This window comes from Diadema antillarum, unplaced genomic scaffold, assembly GCF_040938485.1.
Source record: "Diadema antillarum isolate AM-2024a unplaced genomic scaffold, OU_Dant_1.0 seq00001492_RagTag, whole genome shotgun sequence".
In the NCBI taxonomy this organism is placed as follows: domain Eukaryota; kingdom Metazoa; phylum Echinodermata; class Echinoidea; order Diadematoida; family Diadematidae; genus Diadema; species Diadema antillarum.
In genome coordinates, this window is record NW_027272230.1 from 308,714 (window position 1) to 327,525 (window position 18,812).

General features: G+C 39.2%; 1 protein-coding gene across 1 annotated transcript in view; it reads right to left on the reverse strand.

Moving 5' to 3' along the window:
- Positions 1-17,073, reverse strand: part of LOC139710018 (fibronectin type-III domain-containing protein 3A-like) — a gene marked incomplete at its 5' end in the record, with an annotated part of 33,810 nt that extends 16,737 nt beyond the window's left edge. Inside the window, 5 exons of the mRNA XM_071621969.1 lie at positions 3,332-3,470; positions 4,281-4,367; positions 7,462-7,624; positions 9,820-9,944; positions 16,881-17,073. Of these exons, the coding sequence (XP_071478070.1) occupies positions 3,332-3,470; positions 4,281-4,367; positions 7,462-7,624; positions 9,820-9,944; positions 16,881-17,073 (707 nt within the window). The remainder of the gene's footprint in view (positions 1-3,331; positions 3,471-4,280; positions 4,368-7,461; positions 7,625-9,819; positions 9,945-16,880) is intronic.
- Between the last annotated feature and the right edge of the window lie 1,739 nt (positions 17,074-18,812).

Sequence of the window (18,812 nt, forward strand, 5' to 3'; positions counted from 1 at the left end):
TGTATGTATTACTACCGCTTCCATGACATATGCTCCTGCGACAATTGCTCCCATTAAATATCTGCACGCTTCGCTAAACATGAATTCTATACCCACAAACATAACCCTAACCCTAATCTTAATCCTCACATCAAACTAAACATAAAACCCGATCACATCCTTAACCCTAACTCCAAGTCCTTGGAGAAAATAAGACCAGAGCCGTTGTCGCAGGAGCAAATGCCATTATTACCACGCTGGTCACTGGCGACATATAAACCATATGGTACAAGTGGTCAGTCATTGGTCTGGTTTCAGAGACTTTAAGCTGCGAGGTGACAAATAATCTTTCATGGTTCCATGTATTTCAGGTTTGGGGTCATAAGTCATTTGTCTTAGTTCTGCATATTGCCCTTCATGTTTGGCTTTATACATCAAGAGAAAGTACTGGTAGCTACATGTGCTGTCACATATTACGTTATACTGATGACACACGGATGAATTCCTATCTCCGAATCAGACGCAGATACAGACGAGAAAGATAGATAGATAGAGAAAGAGAAAGAGAAGGAGACAGAGAGATAAGGAGACAGAAATGAGATGGAGAGAGAAATAGAGAGAAAGAGATTCCCACCCCAACATGCCTGTATCAAATTAAAGATATCGTTTATCATTGGAAGGAGTGATTTAGAAAATGTCTGAGTAATTACATTTGATGCATATATGTGTAAATCAGTTGTATCACAAAACATCCTACCACATAAATATTTGCAATAAAGCCTAAAATATAAGGAGATATCACTACATATTTTTGTCGATAAACAACAGTTGTAGATGATTTATTGTAGAAACAATCTTTATCATTAACATTTTGTATACTTAACAATACTTAACATTGATTATACTAATTAACATTTTTCCGTTGGTTGTTTCTATCCGTAACTCACAATTTTGAACTATTTTGAAGCACTAAAGCTGGGTTTTTGTTTCATCTGCAAATGGAAAATAGTGCCTTTAAACTGTACCAATGAAATGCCGGTCACTGGCACAAAAGTGGCAAATTATCTTGGCACTGACAACAGAGGTTTGCAGCAGGAACCGCAGTGGTCTGGGTGTTCAGTCAGATTTCTGGAAATGATAATTACCGCTCTGTCATCGCCGTTCGCAAACAAGGACTCCACAGAGTATTTTTGCCTCATAGGTGGGTTTAGTATTTCTTACCTAATTATCATCGTCAAAATTTTTTTTACCACGAATTCCCTAGTATTGACTGTGGTAGGAGTTTTTCTTCAAATGACAGCACAAGGCATACAGGGTTTTTTTTTATTTTTTTCAATCATCAAAATATAATTTTGCCACAGTAATTGAATTATTTCCCACAGAATGGCCCTATAGAGGAGTGATAAGTCAAAGCCCTTTGGATAATGTCCTCTAAAACAAACCTCAGGAACCATTTTGGGGGGTATGACAGTTCGATTTAGCCACGCTCACCTCCTGAACCATTTTGGAAATGCTGGCAGCAATGAATTGCCAACGGGAAACAGATTACAGCAAATCCAAACCCAGCTGGCTTTGCACATGCTACCGCTTACGTAACGTGGCGAGTTCTTGCTAGAACTCAGAGTTCAAGGAGAATTGCACCAATTGAGAGAAATGTTTAATGGGAAAATGTTTTTTTTTTTTTGTGTGTGTTTTTTTTTTTTTTTTGGGGGGGGGGGGGGAGAGGATGGTAAGCTGAAACTAGAGGAAAACCAGATAAATATTTGTAAATTAAATAACTTACTGTCCTTCATGCATCTAAAAAAAGCTGGCGAGGTCAAGTGACTGTGTAATATAAACAGAGTATTTCATTAACTCACACTTCTCTCCCTCCCCCCCCCCCCCCCCCCCCTAAAAAAAATATTATATAGTGTTCTCAACATGACTGAGTCTGAGACACAGGTACTGTAAAACTAGGAATTTTCATGTGCATTTTAATATATATTTTAATGCACAAAAAAATTTCTTGTCTAAATTGTAAGGCATTGGACGCCAGTGGCAATTCGCCAAAATTTCATGCTGCAAATAAGGCCGTTGGTACCCAATTCGCAAAAGTTTCATGCCGTGAATACTTCTTGCTTGATAGTAGTACATTACAGCAGACATCATTACAACATTTTTACGGTGACGGTGACAATTTTGACATATTGCAAAATGCATTGTTTCACGGTACAATGACACAAACACACAAGTGATATTCATGTGTTTGTGTCATTGTGTCATTGATGATGAGCTAAACTAAATCCACACATTTTTGTGTGCCATTAAATCCTCAGACACCATCAGATATTATCTGATTTCCCTGGAGCACATCTCTACTATATTAGAGCCAAGTTCTTCCTATCCACCTATATTTCAATGTGAAAACAATGCCTACTTTAAATTCTGCTCACAGAAAAATTCTCCACCGAGATGAGCTCTTTTTAAAACGATTGCCCTTTCCTCTAATCACTCTCTCTCTGCTGTGCCATAGACGTCACACTGCCCATTAATTGTCCCTTTAATCACCTGCCCTTTACACATGTAAATGACTTATGCTCCTGAGCATTTAGCTGCAAACTTGCTCAGCTGTTAGGTCTCCCCTCAACTAGACTTGTCTTTAGGTTAACGAGAAAACCTAATAGAGTGGAACATCTGCCACAAATCAAAACAAACAAAGAGGCAGAGGATTATGCAATCCTTAATAATCCATTCAGTGTTGGGATGGCAATCTGTGAAGATAGGCAAAGTCAGCAACCCAGTGGAAGAAGGGAAATGGCAAAAAAGCTGTTAAGGGTGCATTTGTACTTCCATCCTTTATGGACACAGGAGACAGTCGCCATGATGTACTCGAGACTCGAATGAATAAGAACTAGATCTGAATGGGATAATATCGCAGTTAACATTTCCCCGTAAAGAAATGTCTGGCTAATAAATGAAGTGAAACTTTGGTCGACTAGGATAATCTTTTCATAGGATATTCCTACCAACTGGACAACATCGTACAAAGTTGATCTTACCAAGGGAGGAAACTGCATGAATCCATGAAAAAAACACAGGTCTGGATTTTAATATCCTGAATAGCAGTCACAAAATCTCTGCATATGAAACATTCTTTGATTAAGGCACAGACATACATTGTACACAGGCAGTCTAAGCTTGTTAGTGATATATTCAAATATGCGCAAGTCACGTTGTGTAACAAACTTCATGACTAAACTTTTCCCCTACTTTCAATTAAACAAAGTAACTGACATGGGACAAGGTTCTTTCCCTAAAGTTGTCTCACGTATGTGGTGGTGACTGTACTGACAAGAAAGGGAGACTTCCGTACCCCATGTGATCTTGAAGCCGGTGGAGTGGAGTTTGCCCTTTAGGCTTGGCTTGGAAGGCGCTCGCGGTGCATCAGGCGTCGTGCGGAAGGCCACTGTGCTGCTCCACCCACTGTTTCCCTCGTCATTGAAGGCACGTAACTTTGGGGGGCATGACCAAGGGGAGAAGCGAAATAGAAAATGCAGAATAGAGAGAAGAATGAATATGTAAGTAAAATTAGATGAATGCACTTCAGCTAAAAAATCCTATCTCAGGTGACTCCCTTTATTACAAAGTCCTCTAGACTGCCAGTTTTCTTTTGTTATATCAAAATTTCGTTACAGCCAACAGTGACGTATATGAAGATATATAAGTGAAAATTTTGGGACCTGACTTTTTACTTCATTGTAATGAAAACTCCATGTTCATTATAAGAGGAGTGCACTGTATCAACGGAAACATGTTAGAGAAAACTGCTATATTTTACCCACTACAGCAATCTCTAACAGATCAGCAAAGTAATAAAAAAGAGAAGGTCCCTCCCTCCCAGCCTGACAGAGAAACATATTCACACACTTACATAAACGTGTACACACACTTTCTGAACAAAGAAGATTCATCAATTCAAAACACTCTGTTACAGAATTGATACATGGAAAAACCCAAACACAGAGACAACATACACTCACTCTTGACATATATAAACATACCCATAAACAAAATGCAGAAAAAGAGGCTACTCTGAGAAGCAAATATACTGAGTGTTCATGTCCAACAATATTTGAGAACACCCTTTTCAGTCAAATTGATGTAGGAAGAAGTAGAGAAAACAACAGACAGAGAGACAACGTAGAGAGAGAGAGAGAGAGGGAGAAAAAGAGAGGACGAGAGAAAGATGATTGGGAGTAATATATACAAGAGAACCAACATCTTATGCAGAAGCGATTTTTGTGTCACTCGTGCATACTTACCCTAAACTTGTACTCTGAATTTCTGGCAAGATTTTTACAACAGTGGGTAGTCTCATCCCCTCTATACACAACCTGGAAGCCATAACGCTGGAGAGGATGGAGGTAAAGAGAGAAATACAATGTTTGGGTCAAAGGTCAAAGCATGTAAAAGACAAGCATCACAGCTCTAACTTCTCTTGCTGGGGATCCTTTTCCACTTGGAATTGGCAAGCCTTCAAGAGTGGTTGAAAGTGTTATGTACATGTTTTCATATGCCTTCTGTGATGAAGTTTTTTTTTTTTCCATTCTCTACCTTTTTTTCCCACCTAAGCATTGAGTTAGTAACTCATTAATCTTTTTATATCACTTACATTGTACTATCTAGTTGCTCTTATCTATCATATTGATATTCACTTCAGTGAAATCATCAAAATTTGACCTGGATGTGTCAAGTTTCCTACCTCTCTCCACTTTTCTTGCAGAAAAGAAGTCTTCATCATATTCTTTAGATAATCATGTCCTATGTACAAGTATACAGCCACATTTTTTTTCCCACACGAGGTCACACTTGTCTCGTAGTAAAAATATAAAATGAGATGTGCTACCTAGACAGACTTTTTGCTTCCCATTAAATAAGGAGTGGGAAGGTAGGAGGTTTTTATAGAAATATTCAGTGAAGATTCAGCATTCATCTATAAAACATAATTTTATCTCGTAGTGTACAGTAGAGAATTCAGCCAATGGCTGCACTGTAGCCACTGGCTGAATGATGTACATTTATGACATCATAAAAATGAGGCTGTGCATCTATCACTGTCAAACAAATCACTACACACGCCCGAGATAGTAACACCAAGCCTAAAATAAGACAGCTTCAAAGTCAAGAGGTTGATATTGCCCATCAGCATGTTTCATACACATTAAGTCTGAAGCCCTTGACTTGCCTTAAAGGGAACCAACACCCAAAGAGAAATGTGGATTGAGTGAAAGCAGCAACAATAGTAGAACACATAAGGGAAAGTTTGAGGAAAATCGGACAATCGATGCAAAAGTTATGAATTCTTAAAGTTTGGTGTTGTAATGACTGGATAAGGAGACTATTAGAGTTCATGACGTCATGTGTGGACGATAACATAAAGAAAATATAAAAGGAATTCCACAAAAATTAATTTTTCATGAAAATTACACATTCCATCAACTTGATACTGATATATTTTAAGGGTAGCAATTATTCCCCCTGCTTTCTGAAAGCGGTTAGTCTAGTGCTCTTTCATAATGCTAGAAAAGTCAATTTTTGTGGAATTTTCTTTATATTTTATTCATATTGTTGTCCACACATACTTCATAACTTCTAGTAGTCTCCTCATCCAGCGGTTCCAACACCAAAACTTTAAAAATCCATAACTTTTGCATGGATTGTCCGATTTCCCTCAAACTTTCACTGATGTGTTCTACTAATGTTGCTGCTTTCACTCAATCAACATTGCTCTTTGGGTTTGGGTTCCCTTTAAGACTCCAGCTCTGCACTGTCTCCACTAGGAGGAAATGTCACAGCATGGGAAGGGGGCGGGGGAGGGGAGGTTTGGTGCACCTGAAGCCCCCAAAGGTCACCTGCCACATGTGACCTCTCTAGCAGGAAGGGGTAAATTGTGAGGATGGGGGGGGGGGGGGGGAGGATGGGGGAGATGTCGCAGTACAAAATAACCTCTTACACATTGCCACTGCGTTATGCATTAGCCTGACTCTCAGTCCCTCTAGTTGCCCCAAGATACAGCAGGGAGGTAAAGAGGGAAGCCCTAGGCCCAAGCGTGTCTCTCCCCGCCCCCCTCCCTTCCCCCTCTTTCATGCCATAACAGTGCTATTATCGAAACAGTACACGCCTCTGCTGAATCAAACTTGACCTTTCCATCATTCTCATTTAATGTTAGCCGGTGGCTGCATGTCTTTGACTGACTGCTCATCTTGGCTCACTAACATTAGGCTCTCCATTTTCTTCATCATGGCTACTTTGTCACCAATTCTTAGTAGCTTGTCCTGCGTGCCTTTTCAGCTGTATAATGTATGGCTATCGTCTCAATTCTTCTTCATACTTCTACTAATGGTTAGATGTCTATTTACTGTCTAATAAGAATATGGCCAATCTATTTTTGTGGTAAATAAAAAAAGCCAATATTTGGCTAGTGAGGTCTCTTCTCGTTTGTATTTTTCTTCTGATGCCATTACTAAAGATTGGAATTTTACCCAGCCTAAAAAGTGTGATGAAGGCCTTGAAAATGTTTGCACGCTTAGTGGCTTCAGGCCTAGAAATGGACAATCTTACTCAATATTCATTTATTTTATTATTACTATTATCATTATTTTTTTTTTAGAAAACAAGGAATGAACAACAGGAAGTATAGAATGTCTGCCGTAAATAACAGCATCAGACATATTTCCTTGAATTCAAGCTATGGTGCATGAATGGCTGTAGGTTCTATTATAGTGTGGCCTAATCAACTATTTTACACACAAAAAAAAATAATATAAACATGCCCACAACACTTAACACCCGATAGTATGGGGATACTACTGAGTGGGAAGGCTGGCCCGGTTCGGACATATTTAAGAGTCCCTGTATCGCATTGTGTACAGCTCTTATCACTGATCTCAATGTAAGTACACACACAGCCATAAGAATCTTGACTGGAGTGGACTCTTACTGATGAGTATACGCTTCGATGCACATATGTATTTGCTGATTTTGTGACTGACAAGGCTATTTGTGGGTTTTGAATTTACTCCAATGGGTAGTAAATGGAGATCAAGTCAATCAGACCATCCATGTTTCCCCATGCTACAGTCTTTCATACCTAACTCATTCACTTCGGTTTAGTCCAGTGAGAATGGGAAGACTAAATCTTATCAGCTCTCCCTAGTCCAGTGAGACATAGGAAGACTAGGGCCCCATTTCATGAAAAGTTGATATGATAGCAACTCTTGCTGGAATGACACTTTGTCATGGTAATGACAAGGATTCAGCTTCCTGATTGGCTGCTGTTTTGGGAAGTTGCCATTCCAGAAAGAGTTGCTTTCCTAACATCTTTTATGAAATGGGGTCCTGGTCTCATCAGCTTGGCTTAGTCCAGTGAGACATGGGAAGACCAGGTCTTATCAGCTCGGCCTAGTCCAGTGACATGTGAGACATTGGAAGACCAAGTCTTACCTTTGTTTCGTCGTCCATCTCCAGAATGTAGCCCTGGATGTCTCCAGGGCCCCTTTGCCACTGTAGCCTGAGACTCCGGGCCAGGGCCTCAAGAAGGACCACGGGCTCCGGGACAGGAGGCACGCTACCCGCCGTGTAGAACCGCCCCTCATCGCTGAAACCACTGAGGAGCAGACGGGTGGGTGGGGGAAGGAGATAGAAAACAGTGGGTGGAGACCATGTTGAGAGAAATGCACTTGACACATTAAAACTGATGAAGGCACAATTAACAGATCACGGCTCATTTACAGTTGTACACCCCACTATCAAATATCAATGATAGTGATGATGATAATGATGATGATGTGATCATGTTGGCAACCACAGCAACACCAATGCTAATCACAATCACAATAATAATGATGATAATTATAATTATCATCATCATCATTATCATCATCATCATCATTATCATCATCATAACAATTATATAACCAAGAATAATAATAACAATTCTGATGTTACTGACATAACAGTAATAAATGATTTCACATTCATCAGTAAAACATTGGTATTATACAGAGAGCCTCTCTCCCACATTGAGGTGAATACATGTACAGCACCCAGTAACATATTGCAATTCTGATCGCTAAACTCCAAACTGCTCCTACTGCAAATCCTCTCCAATTCCACCCAAGTTGCTTATTCTTGGTGAAAAATGCTAAATTCCATCTAATCACAATATTATTCTCCTTTCTATCAGACTCCCATTAACATACTTGAGCACATAACTGGATAGAGAAGGACATTTTGGATCAATTGCCTTTCCGAAGGGCACAAGTGCTTTGACAAGACTTGAACCCTGCACCTTCTCAATGTGAGTCAAGTCCTCAATCCACTAGACTATAAAATCTCCTATAATCACCTTTCACACATCAAACACTATGCTATAACTTATATAGGTAGTTGGTTGTGCAAGGCCTCAACCTACATGCAAAGGAAAAAAAAATCAAATGAGATAAAAGGATACTTCTCACAGGCCTTCTTGCAAAGGAGCAGTTTGAGATATTAAACTCCCAACAATCTTTATTAATACCAATCACCATAATCCTATTCTAAAAATTTGGTGGAAATATGGGTTGCCTGAAAAAATGAAGCTACTACTTTAAAGTTGTACATCTTCTGACCTTGTGAGCCAAATTTTTCTTGGCCTGATTTTGCAGAAATTTTGAAGAAAAAAAAAGAACAGGAAGAAAAGGAGAAAAACAGGTAGCTTCCCCGCTGCTTTGTGCAGGAACTAAATCTGGGCTCTGTGATGATATCTTGTCTTTCTCTCAGGGCTACAATCAGTGAAACCCTGTCCAGAAAAACCTTGGGATATCCAAGAAGTCTCCAGTATGGCATGTGTGGCTCTTGCCAGGCTAAATACATTCCCAAGCATTCTGTTTGCTTTAAAGCAAAAATCTACAAAATATTTACAGGCATTATTTACCATTTGCGGATGAAACAAAAACCCAGCTTTAGTGCTTCAAAATAGTTTTAAGATGTGAGATGGGGATAAAACAACCATTCTAAAAAAGTTAACAAGTATAATAAAAGTTTAGTATTGAAAATATACAAAATGTGAACAATAGTTATAATAAAATTATCTCTAGACTAAACTGTCTACAGTTATGGTTTAGTGAGAAAAAAAAAAAGTGATATCTCCTTTACTTCATGGTCTCCATGAACTTATCAAGCAGATTCCCTCTCCAAGCTCCAATACACTGTCTGCCCAATTAATCAAGACCTCCAAAGGAACAATCACTGGCATAAATTGGCAACCATGCACAACTCTCATTGTTACAAAAATAAAGACGCATAGGACTGACTTATAAAATGGAAAAAGAGAGAGAGAGAAAAAAAAAAAGTTGCTAATGAGGATAACCCACTACAGATGGGTTTAAAAGGAAATTTTGCCAAAACAAGAAACAGGAAGACCAGCAGACTGCATGGTAAAACTATTTATAATTTGAACTAAGTATTACTTGATATTGCCATGGCAACAGCTATTAAGAGCTATGGAGTTACGTGAGTATCGGAGCTAATGCCACGCAGGCTCTCATTATGCTGAGTTTTGTACACTCGAGTCAAATCATGAAATATGGCCTTTCGGGAGATCTTATTGTAAAAAAAAAAAAAAAAGTGAATTCATTTTGATGAAAATTACATGATTCTGTATAACTCAATCAGCGAAACTTAAAAGAAAACTCAACAATGCACAATGCCTATTAGTGTTACTGTTATTATAATTATGATCATCATGATCACCATCATCATCATCATTACTGTCATTACTATCACGATTATTATTTGTCATGGAAAGGCTGGGGTGGTTACCTCGATCCATGACTGTTGATTGCCTGCAGTCTAAAGCGGTAAAGCGTCGACGGCTGGAGCTTCTGGGCCTTATACTGTTTGTCTATTCCCTCGTAGAGTGTGACAAACCCACTCGAACCATTGCCCTACAGGGGAAAGATCAAAATGGGCCTCCGCCAAGTGAACAAAACATGAATACAGCAAAGGAAGGATGTGAGTATTAATGGGGGGGGGGGGGGGACAGGGAGGAAAACCAGGCACATTAGATGTCATAGCTTACGAATAGTAATGATCATACACAAACACATTTTCATAAAGAGATGATTTGATAGATTCAAAAAATTAGCAATGACAAGAACTACTAGGAGAACAGGATGGAAGAGATTCTTGGAAATGTTTTGAAAGAGGAATCCAAAAATAATCTTTACATGACAGAGGGAGAGAGAGGAGAGAGAGAGAGAGAGAGAGAGAGAGAGAGAGAGAGAGAGAGAGAGAGAAAGAGAAAGGATCATAACACAAGTACAGTGATCGAGAGAAAGAAAAGGTTATATGATGGTCCAGGTACAAGGAAACTGTGTACTTTTGGATACCTTGGAAAATGAACATTTAAACTTGCATCACATCACTTCAATAGTAACAATTTACATGTACCTCATATTAGAAAACAAAGAAATGAACTTGCAATACACAATCATAAGTTTAGGAAAGAATTGAAGGTAGAAATTCTAACCTTTAAAGTAGTTTATCAAACTCATTACAACTAGTTGTGCTTACGTCACTGAAATAAATGAAAAATTAATCCAGTCTCTGGAAATATACAAAATGAACAAACAGGCTACAAAGACATATTTTTATAAGTGCAAGGACCTGCTGTTTATCTGTTAACACACAAATTTTATTCAGAACCCTACAGCAACTGCTACAGAAGGATTATAGAAAAGTAATAACAGCTTATCCTGCCACTTGAACTAATCCTTGCTCATATTCTATTCACAGCTAGAAGTTTCACAGCATCAGTGCAGCTTGGGACGGCTTTGACAAATTTGCGAAGGATTTTCTTGAACACACTTTCACGTTCCTCACAGGCATGAAACAGAGAACGCCAGCGTCACAAGAGGAAAAACAAAATGGTCTGGGAGAAGATTAACTACTGCCCGTGATTATACTCCCTCAAGCATCAGATCTCCTTGTATGGTACTATGTGTATCTTTCAAAAAGGCAAATTAAACTAAAAATCAACCAATCTCACTGAAAGCAGGTATATTTAGGCCTAGAGTTAATCTACACATGTTATCTATTGTGGGTTGTGCAATGTACAATCAAATACATTGATAAGAATAAATAGTAAAATGCGTGCAAGTAAGTTGCAAATAAAACTTACTCCAAAACAAGCCTATGCTCAAGTAATATCCAATGAAAAGAAATCAGTTTTTCATATATATCGAAGAAGCAAGAAACAAAACACCAAAATAAACTAGAAATGTCGCTATGGCGACTGATGCCTCCGCCATAATGCATGATTCTCCCAATAGGCGTACAGTACAATGTCTTCACATGTGTGATCCATGACAGTTTCACATAACTGGCAAAATATTGATATGACAGGTTTGTCAGAAATGACTTGAATATTCACTTTCCTTGAACTGGGTTTGCTATAATTGTCGAAGAGTGCAGGTGCACATATTTGGGGAATTGAGAATTTTTACTTGAATTCAGACAGACCCTATAAGTTTATGCATTGAGTAATTTCCAAGGTATGAAGAAAGAGTTAATTACAGTACAAAATAGATTTTTTTTTTTTTTTTGGGGGGGGGGGACGCATGGAAACCTGGCCTTTGACCCTTAACCTCTGACCTTTGACATTCTGGCTGGAAATTTCCTGGAGAATCTCCATTAGGTAATGCATGTATATATTAAGTTTGAAAACTAATAATGCAAGCATTTCATATATTAGTGTATGAGGGAAACAGTAAAATATTGAGGAGTTGACCTTGACCTTTGACCCCATGACTATTGACCTACGACCCCTAAATTCCCTAGATAATCTCTGCCAGTCAGTACATGTGTATGTACCAAGTTCTATGAAGATACAAAATTGTACATTGAACCATTTGTGAGAAAAGTGATATTACAACATTTTCACCTAACCTTCGACCTTTTGACCTTTGACCTTATGACATGAAACTCTCTCTGGAGAATCTATATGCAGTAGTACATGTCTGCACCAAGTTTCAAGAAAATACCTTAGGGCATTGCATAGATATTGGGGAAATAGCAACATTTTTAGCATTTGACCTTGACCTTTTGACCTTTGACCTCTTGCCAATGTCACTAAAATCTACTCAACTAATTGTCCCATCATACATCATCCTTGGACCAAGTTTGGTGAAAGCTGCTTCATCCAGTTTTGAGTTATCACGTAAACAGATAAATTTCAGGATTTGACCTTGATCTTTGACCTTTGACCTCAGTCCGATTTCACTAAAAAACTAATCAAGTAATTGTCCCATCATACATCATCCTCCGACAAAGTTTGGTGAAATTTGCTCGATCCAGTCTTGAGTTATCGCGTAAACAGATACAATTTCATGATTTGACCTTGACCTTTGACCTTTGACCTTTGGCGGATTTCACCCAAAATCTAATCAACTAATTGCCCCATCATACTTTATACTTGGACCAAGTTTGGTAGAATTCAAGTCAATATTACTCAAGTTATCGCGTAAACGAAAGCGGACGGACGTACGGACGTATGGACGTACGTACGGACGGACGGACAACCCGAAAACATAATGCCTCCGGCACCACTTCGTGGCGGAGGCATAAAAAGCCATACAAAGAGAAGACATACTGCCCTAAGCACCTTTTTGGAAGGCAGCCATGAAGCACAATATATGGCTGATTAAAAAGAAGGCTTCACAACCCTGGGCAACAAGTAAATGCTGTATATTCATTTTTTTTTTTCATTTATATCATCTTGACCCATTTCTAATATTTGCACCTGATGTTCATAGTTTCTGCAGCTCTGCCTCCCATTACAAGCCCCACTCCACAGCCAAACACGAATGATGCACACACACAAGCTGAAGTACACTCCCTCTTCTTCCACTCAAACTACATACAACATGCTGTGTCCTATATCTTGTCTCCACTCTCCTATCTCTCCCTCTACCCCCCCCCCCCCCCCCCTTCCCCTTCCATTTCTCTTGGGACAAAGAAGATGATTCTGGCAATAACTGGGCCAGCCATATGTGAAGGGGGGATTTACTTCCCAGGGAAAACTGGAAAGGAGGTCATAGGTCAGGATTGCCCATTGATTCCTCCACAAGACAGTGACACTGAGGTTCTCCTCCACTCCTACACTGTGCGTCAAACCCTGTGTGCTATGGGTGGAGGGAGGGTGAAAGGGCCAATACACAGTGTCATATTCATGGAAAAGTATAGTCTAGCTACCAGGGTAACATGACATTTGCTCCTGCGACAATTGCTCCGGTCTTATTTTGTCCGTGGACTTAGGGTTAGGGTTGTGAAAGGATTTTAGGCTTAGATTAATGCGAGGATTAGGATTAGGGATAAGTTAATGTTTAAGGGTAGAATTTATATTTGGCTCAGCGTGCAGATATTTCGTGGGAGCAATTGTTACAAGGAGCAAATGTCATGAACCCAGCTACCCAACTGCCATTAATCTATTAACCCAAAGCTCAAGAGCTAAATAGAAATTAGAATGCACACATCTCTCCCTCTGTGAGCTGTGTAGATGTCCTGACCAAAGCTGTAACAATGACGTCAGTTTCTCAGTGAGGGACACATATTCTTACCTCCTTCCCTTTCCTACTTTTCATTCAACCATCTTGGAGTGCGTGACGGTCCCTATCTATTGCATACGTCAGAATAGTATACATTTACAGGGCCGTCAGCCGTAAGCCCATGTTATATGCCATGTTATCTTTGCATTATGACTTGAGCAAGTGACTGATTGAGGATCATAGGCTAGACAAGGGCCCTGTAATCATAAAATAATATGAAATACGGTCCGACCTTGGTTATCCCCTACATCAGGACTGGCGGGCATTCGATATTAAGTGATTCAGCGTAATCTGCTGGACGTATACACATGTTACTATCAACTTGATTTACTATCAATTAGTATGATTATTTGCATGTTGTTGTCATATTTCATCATTCAGATGATGTAGAAATAAAATGAAATGTGAGTAAATATTCTCATAAGTGCATTTGTTTGATTGATATTGACCGAAAATGAGATCGAGATTTGTGACTTGTCGGATACTGCCGCTGGTGCAGTATGCTATCTTGCAGTGCACTGTTAGTTGACTACAGCATCATCAAATGCCACTGCCTCTCACAGTACATATAACTGTACATCAATTGCGTGTACAAATTTTGCAGATTTCAAAGTATCGCAGACAAATCACTCAGAGGAATGTGAAGTCCATAACTATTGGAAATTTGGCACTGAAATGCATGAAAACATGAAGAACATTTGTATAAAGCAAGCTCACATCTGGATAAGAGAGAGAGATGTAGATAAGTGATGACCGGATAACTGAGGTCAGACTGTATAGGTTCTTTCCTTCCTTCTTTCTCTTTTTTTTTGGGGGGGGGGGGTGGGTGAGTATGGCATGAACCAAAATTGAGGAAATGGTTGTTCGGAAATCATAACACTACAAGACTGGGAACAGATGCTATACTGCAAACCTGAAAGGACGGGACGGATATTAAAAGGACGCAGAAAGGGGATGAAAGAATAATATCAAGAATATTGACATTCCACAATTTGATTCATTATTACACAGCAGACTCCAAGCACGCCACCGCCTCACTGAGGGAATCAGGTGGTAACAGGTGGTGCATTATGAAATACATTGTATGCTACTGTAAAACTAGAAATATTTGTGACGTGAAATTTTCGCGAATTGGAGCCGACGGCCCTTCTCAAGGCATGAAATTTTTGCAAATTACCACTGGCATTCATTGCATATAGCGCAAACAAAATATTTTGCGTGAATTTTAATTTTGGGAATCTTGGCTCCTTGCGAAATATGCAAAAATTTCATGCACATGAAAATTTTTCATTTTACAGTATATGAAGGGAGAGGATAAACAAAAAAAAAAGGCAGATGTATGATAGTAGGACAATAAAAATGGTATAAAGTAGGTCGAGAGAGAGTATTTAAAGTAAGGAAAGAGAGAGAGAGAGAGAGAGAGAGAGAGGGAGAGAAAGGGGGTGTGAAAAACTGAACAATTATACATAAGTAAAGGGAACAAAAAATAATCAAGCCAGAGCAAAAATCTTAGAGAGATGGAAAACGATTGTGTTTGAAATGTTTGCACATGAATGTTTGCCGATATGGACATTGAAAATGTGCACATATGTGGGCGGAGTTTGAGAAAGCGAAGGAGAGAATCGAACAGCTTATGAAAAGAATGCTAAGAAGAGATTGAGAGGGAGAGGGAAAACAGAAAAAAAAAGAAAAAAAAACATGAAAAAGAGGTAGAAGAGCTGTTGACTTTTTATATCTGACCTATATTGCCTAATCCCTCAAGGTTTAGAAACCCTGTTTAATGTTGATTCAAGGGAATGGGATTGTGGGAGTTGCAAAAAGGGAGGGGGGGGGGGGGACGAGGGTGTTATGAGGAGCCATACAGACTTGATACCTGCTCAGCCTGTACTTTCTTACCAAACCATGCTGAGGTCATATCAAGGTCTTGGAATGGTTCTGGTATTAAAGGAAATTGATCTTGAGGGAAGCTGTCAGAATTTCTCATTTACCACCTTGTTTGTTTGTTTGTTTGTTTTACTCTTTATTGAGGAGGGGGGGGGGGTGGAACATTACATCAAAATTAGCTTTGATTCTGTTACATTATGGATTGAAGGGCCTAGGAGATAGGTCCCTATATCAAAAGATAGCTATATATGGGTACACTGATCAAAGATTATCTACAATATTACTATCAAAGTGGATATTTTTGCACAAGTAATTTTTTAGTGCTACGCCAGATACAATAACTTTGGTGTGTCTTTAATTCAGTAGGATCAAGACATTTAAGAGTGAGGCGTATGACAAGCAAAAATACTTGTGGCTTTTATTTTGAGCTAGTTTCTGGGAGTGCGAAATGCACACACAAAAAAATTCCACTCTGAAAAAATCTCAATTTTTTTCTGTACGTGGGGGCAACTTTTACTACGTCTTGCTTCCCATACACAAGGAGTGCCCAAAATCACTTCAAAAAAATCAAATGTTGGCATTAGTTTATGGACTATCCCCATGGTTCTCAGCCCAGCTCTGTTCTAGACTCCCTGTGATGTTTGTATGACACCACCTGAAAGATATCTGAGGTCATCAACAGCCCCATCTTTCTTATTTCCCCATCCCCTTTGGAAGGGGGAAGATAGGGAGGGGAAGAACATGAGGAGGAGGAGGAGGAGGAGGAGGAGGAGGAGGAGGAGGAAGAAGAAGAGTGGTGGAGGGGCAATGGAGAAAAGGAGCTGAGTGCAATGTCTTGGGAAAACCAGGAGGGGATGTCCTGTCCTACTTTCACCCTAAATGACCTCTTACAGTCTGTCAAGTTTGTCAGGTGAACCCCAACTGGGCTGGGTCAACTTCTCACAGATGGGCTGTATTTTTGTGAGCAGGTTGCCTTTTTTTCCTGTTTTTTTTTCATAACTTCTCTCTTGCCAATCTCATACAAAGCCATAATAATGTTGGATGAGATTACAGCAAAGAGAATAAAAAAAACTCCACTTTATTAATACACAGACCAACCATGTACCTCACTTTAACATTCTTGGTAATTGGGTTGGTCCTGATTAGGTGGGTGTCCACTATGAATATGTGTGCATTCTTGCTTCAGACTAAAACTGTATAGATAAATGTATGCCAAGACACTCTCATACAAAAATACAAACATTCACTGTACAGATATACATACATACATACACACAGGTACATACATAATTACATACATACATACTCAAACACACAAACATAAAACACATACACGTACATTCACAGGTGGGCGTGTTCACCAGTTTAGTCAGGGGGATAGCTGCCCCTTACCTTGTCACACTGCAGTAAGTAGCTGTGGATCTTGGAACCATTGGAGTTGGGCGCCTTCCATGTGAGGATCAAGTAGTTCTTGGTCTTGCTTTGTAACTTCGGCACCGCGGGGACGTCGGGTGGACAGCCAAGGGTGCTGAAGGTCTCCGGTGGTGAGGGCGCCCCTCGTACACTGCCCAATATTGCACTCACACTGCAACGCAGATGGCAAAATAAAGATTACGAGCTGGAATGTCACGACCCCTAGCAGAAGAGCATTGGCTCTTACTTTTACAATGCAACGGGGTATAACACTCTGAAACACTTTCAGAAACCAAGACAATACACAATCAATATTATCAAAAAGGGGAGAGGAAAGAGGGGGATCGGGAAAAGAGAAGAGAACCCTACTCCCCCCCACCCCCCCCCCCCCCAAAAAAAAAAAAAAAACGAAGAAAAAGATATACTTCTTTAAAACTTCCCTATAAAAGATGTCAACTTGTAACCAAAAGAAGCAATAAATATTATTGAAGATGTCAACTTGTAACCAAAAGAAGCAATAAATATTATTACATTGCAATTTTGGTCTTTGTTTGTTTGTTTTTTTCTGTTGGGTTGGAAATACATTCCACAAATGACAAGGTTTTTGATTATTATAGCATTAATGGTATCACTGAATTGTTGCTTTGCAAATTCATGTCCTGTCAAACAAAATGTCAACAAAATGCCTGAGGTGAGAAACAAAGGGAGTCAGCACTCAAATCCACATTACTGGTCATACGTTGCATAAAATTAATACATACCAGAGGGAATTTCTATATATGGATTTAAAGGGATTCTTCCTGTAGATATTTGTCGAAGCCTAACCTGAAAGGAAAGTGACTAACAGTTGCCTTTCAAATGAAGGTGAATCATTTGTAAACATTTGTGCTCACCTCTGATAAAATTCTTTGAAGAATTTACAATTCAGATGATTCATGATATCAAACACAGATAGTGGGCACAGGTCAGGGATCCAAAATAGGAATTTAAGAATACACTTGTAGTCCAGTCTGACAGACAGTGACTGGTACCAAACTTTACCAAATAAGTCATGCAAAATGTCTGGCTAACCGGAACTCTCAAGACAATGCTACAAGTGGTTAAGTATGCACATGAAAACCAAACTACAGGAATAAGAAATGAATATTATCCTTTTAGTTATAAAGTGGCAAACAATGATTTCTCACGATGCTGATAATATGCAGTGCATAGTTGTTGTGATAGGCACCATTTTGACTGCTTAACTTTGTGAATACATGTATCTCTTACCTCTTACATATTTGTTGAAAACAAAACCACCACAAATAATATTATATTCAAACTATGTAAACGTGGGATTGGCTTTTCTGTTATGTGTACCAATAACAGCACTGCCAGATGACGAGAAATATTAGAGGGGAAAAAAAGGAATAAGAAATACCAGGTAAGACTGAACAGTGTACGAGACATTCACCCTGAATATCACATGATGAAGATGCATATCATTAAGTCTTCAAGGTGGAGCAGATGTCAATATGGAGTGTGCAACTTATCAATGGTTTCTCAACGCACGTATTGGGCAAATGTAACATAGAGTGTGAAAATAACGTCCTTTTGTGATTGGCTCAATCATTGGAGTCAACAGATTCAATCAATTTCACTTGATAATGTCCCTTCTCCATCAGTTGTCATAATTGTCCTCTATCTATTCTCAAAAACTGCACTTCAGATTTTAGCCTTACTTATCGCGGTCTTGGCCGGAAATCAAAAGCCGTTTGAAAAACAAAACTAAAAAAAAATGAATAAATCACTTTTGGCTTCTTCATACTTTGAAGATTTTCAAATATGACACCTTTACAATATTTGAAAATCTGCCATAGCAGCAACAGGAGATTCTCGGAGCTGATAGGCTCTTGTCAAGGCACAAAACAG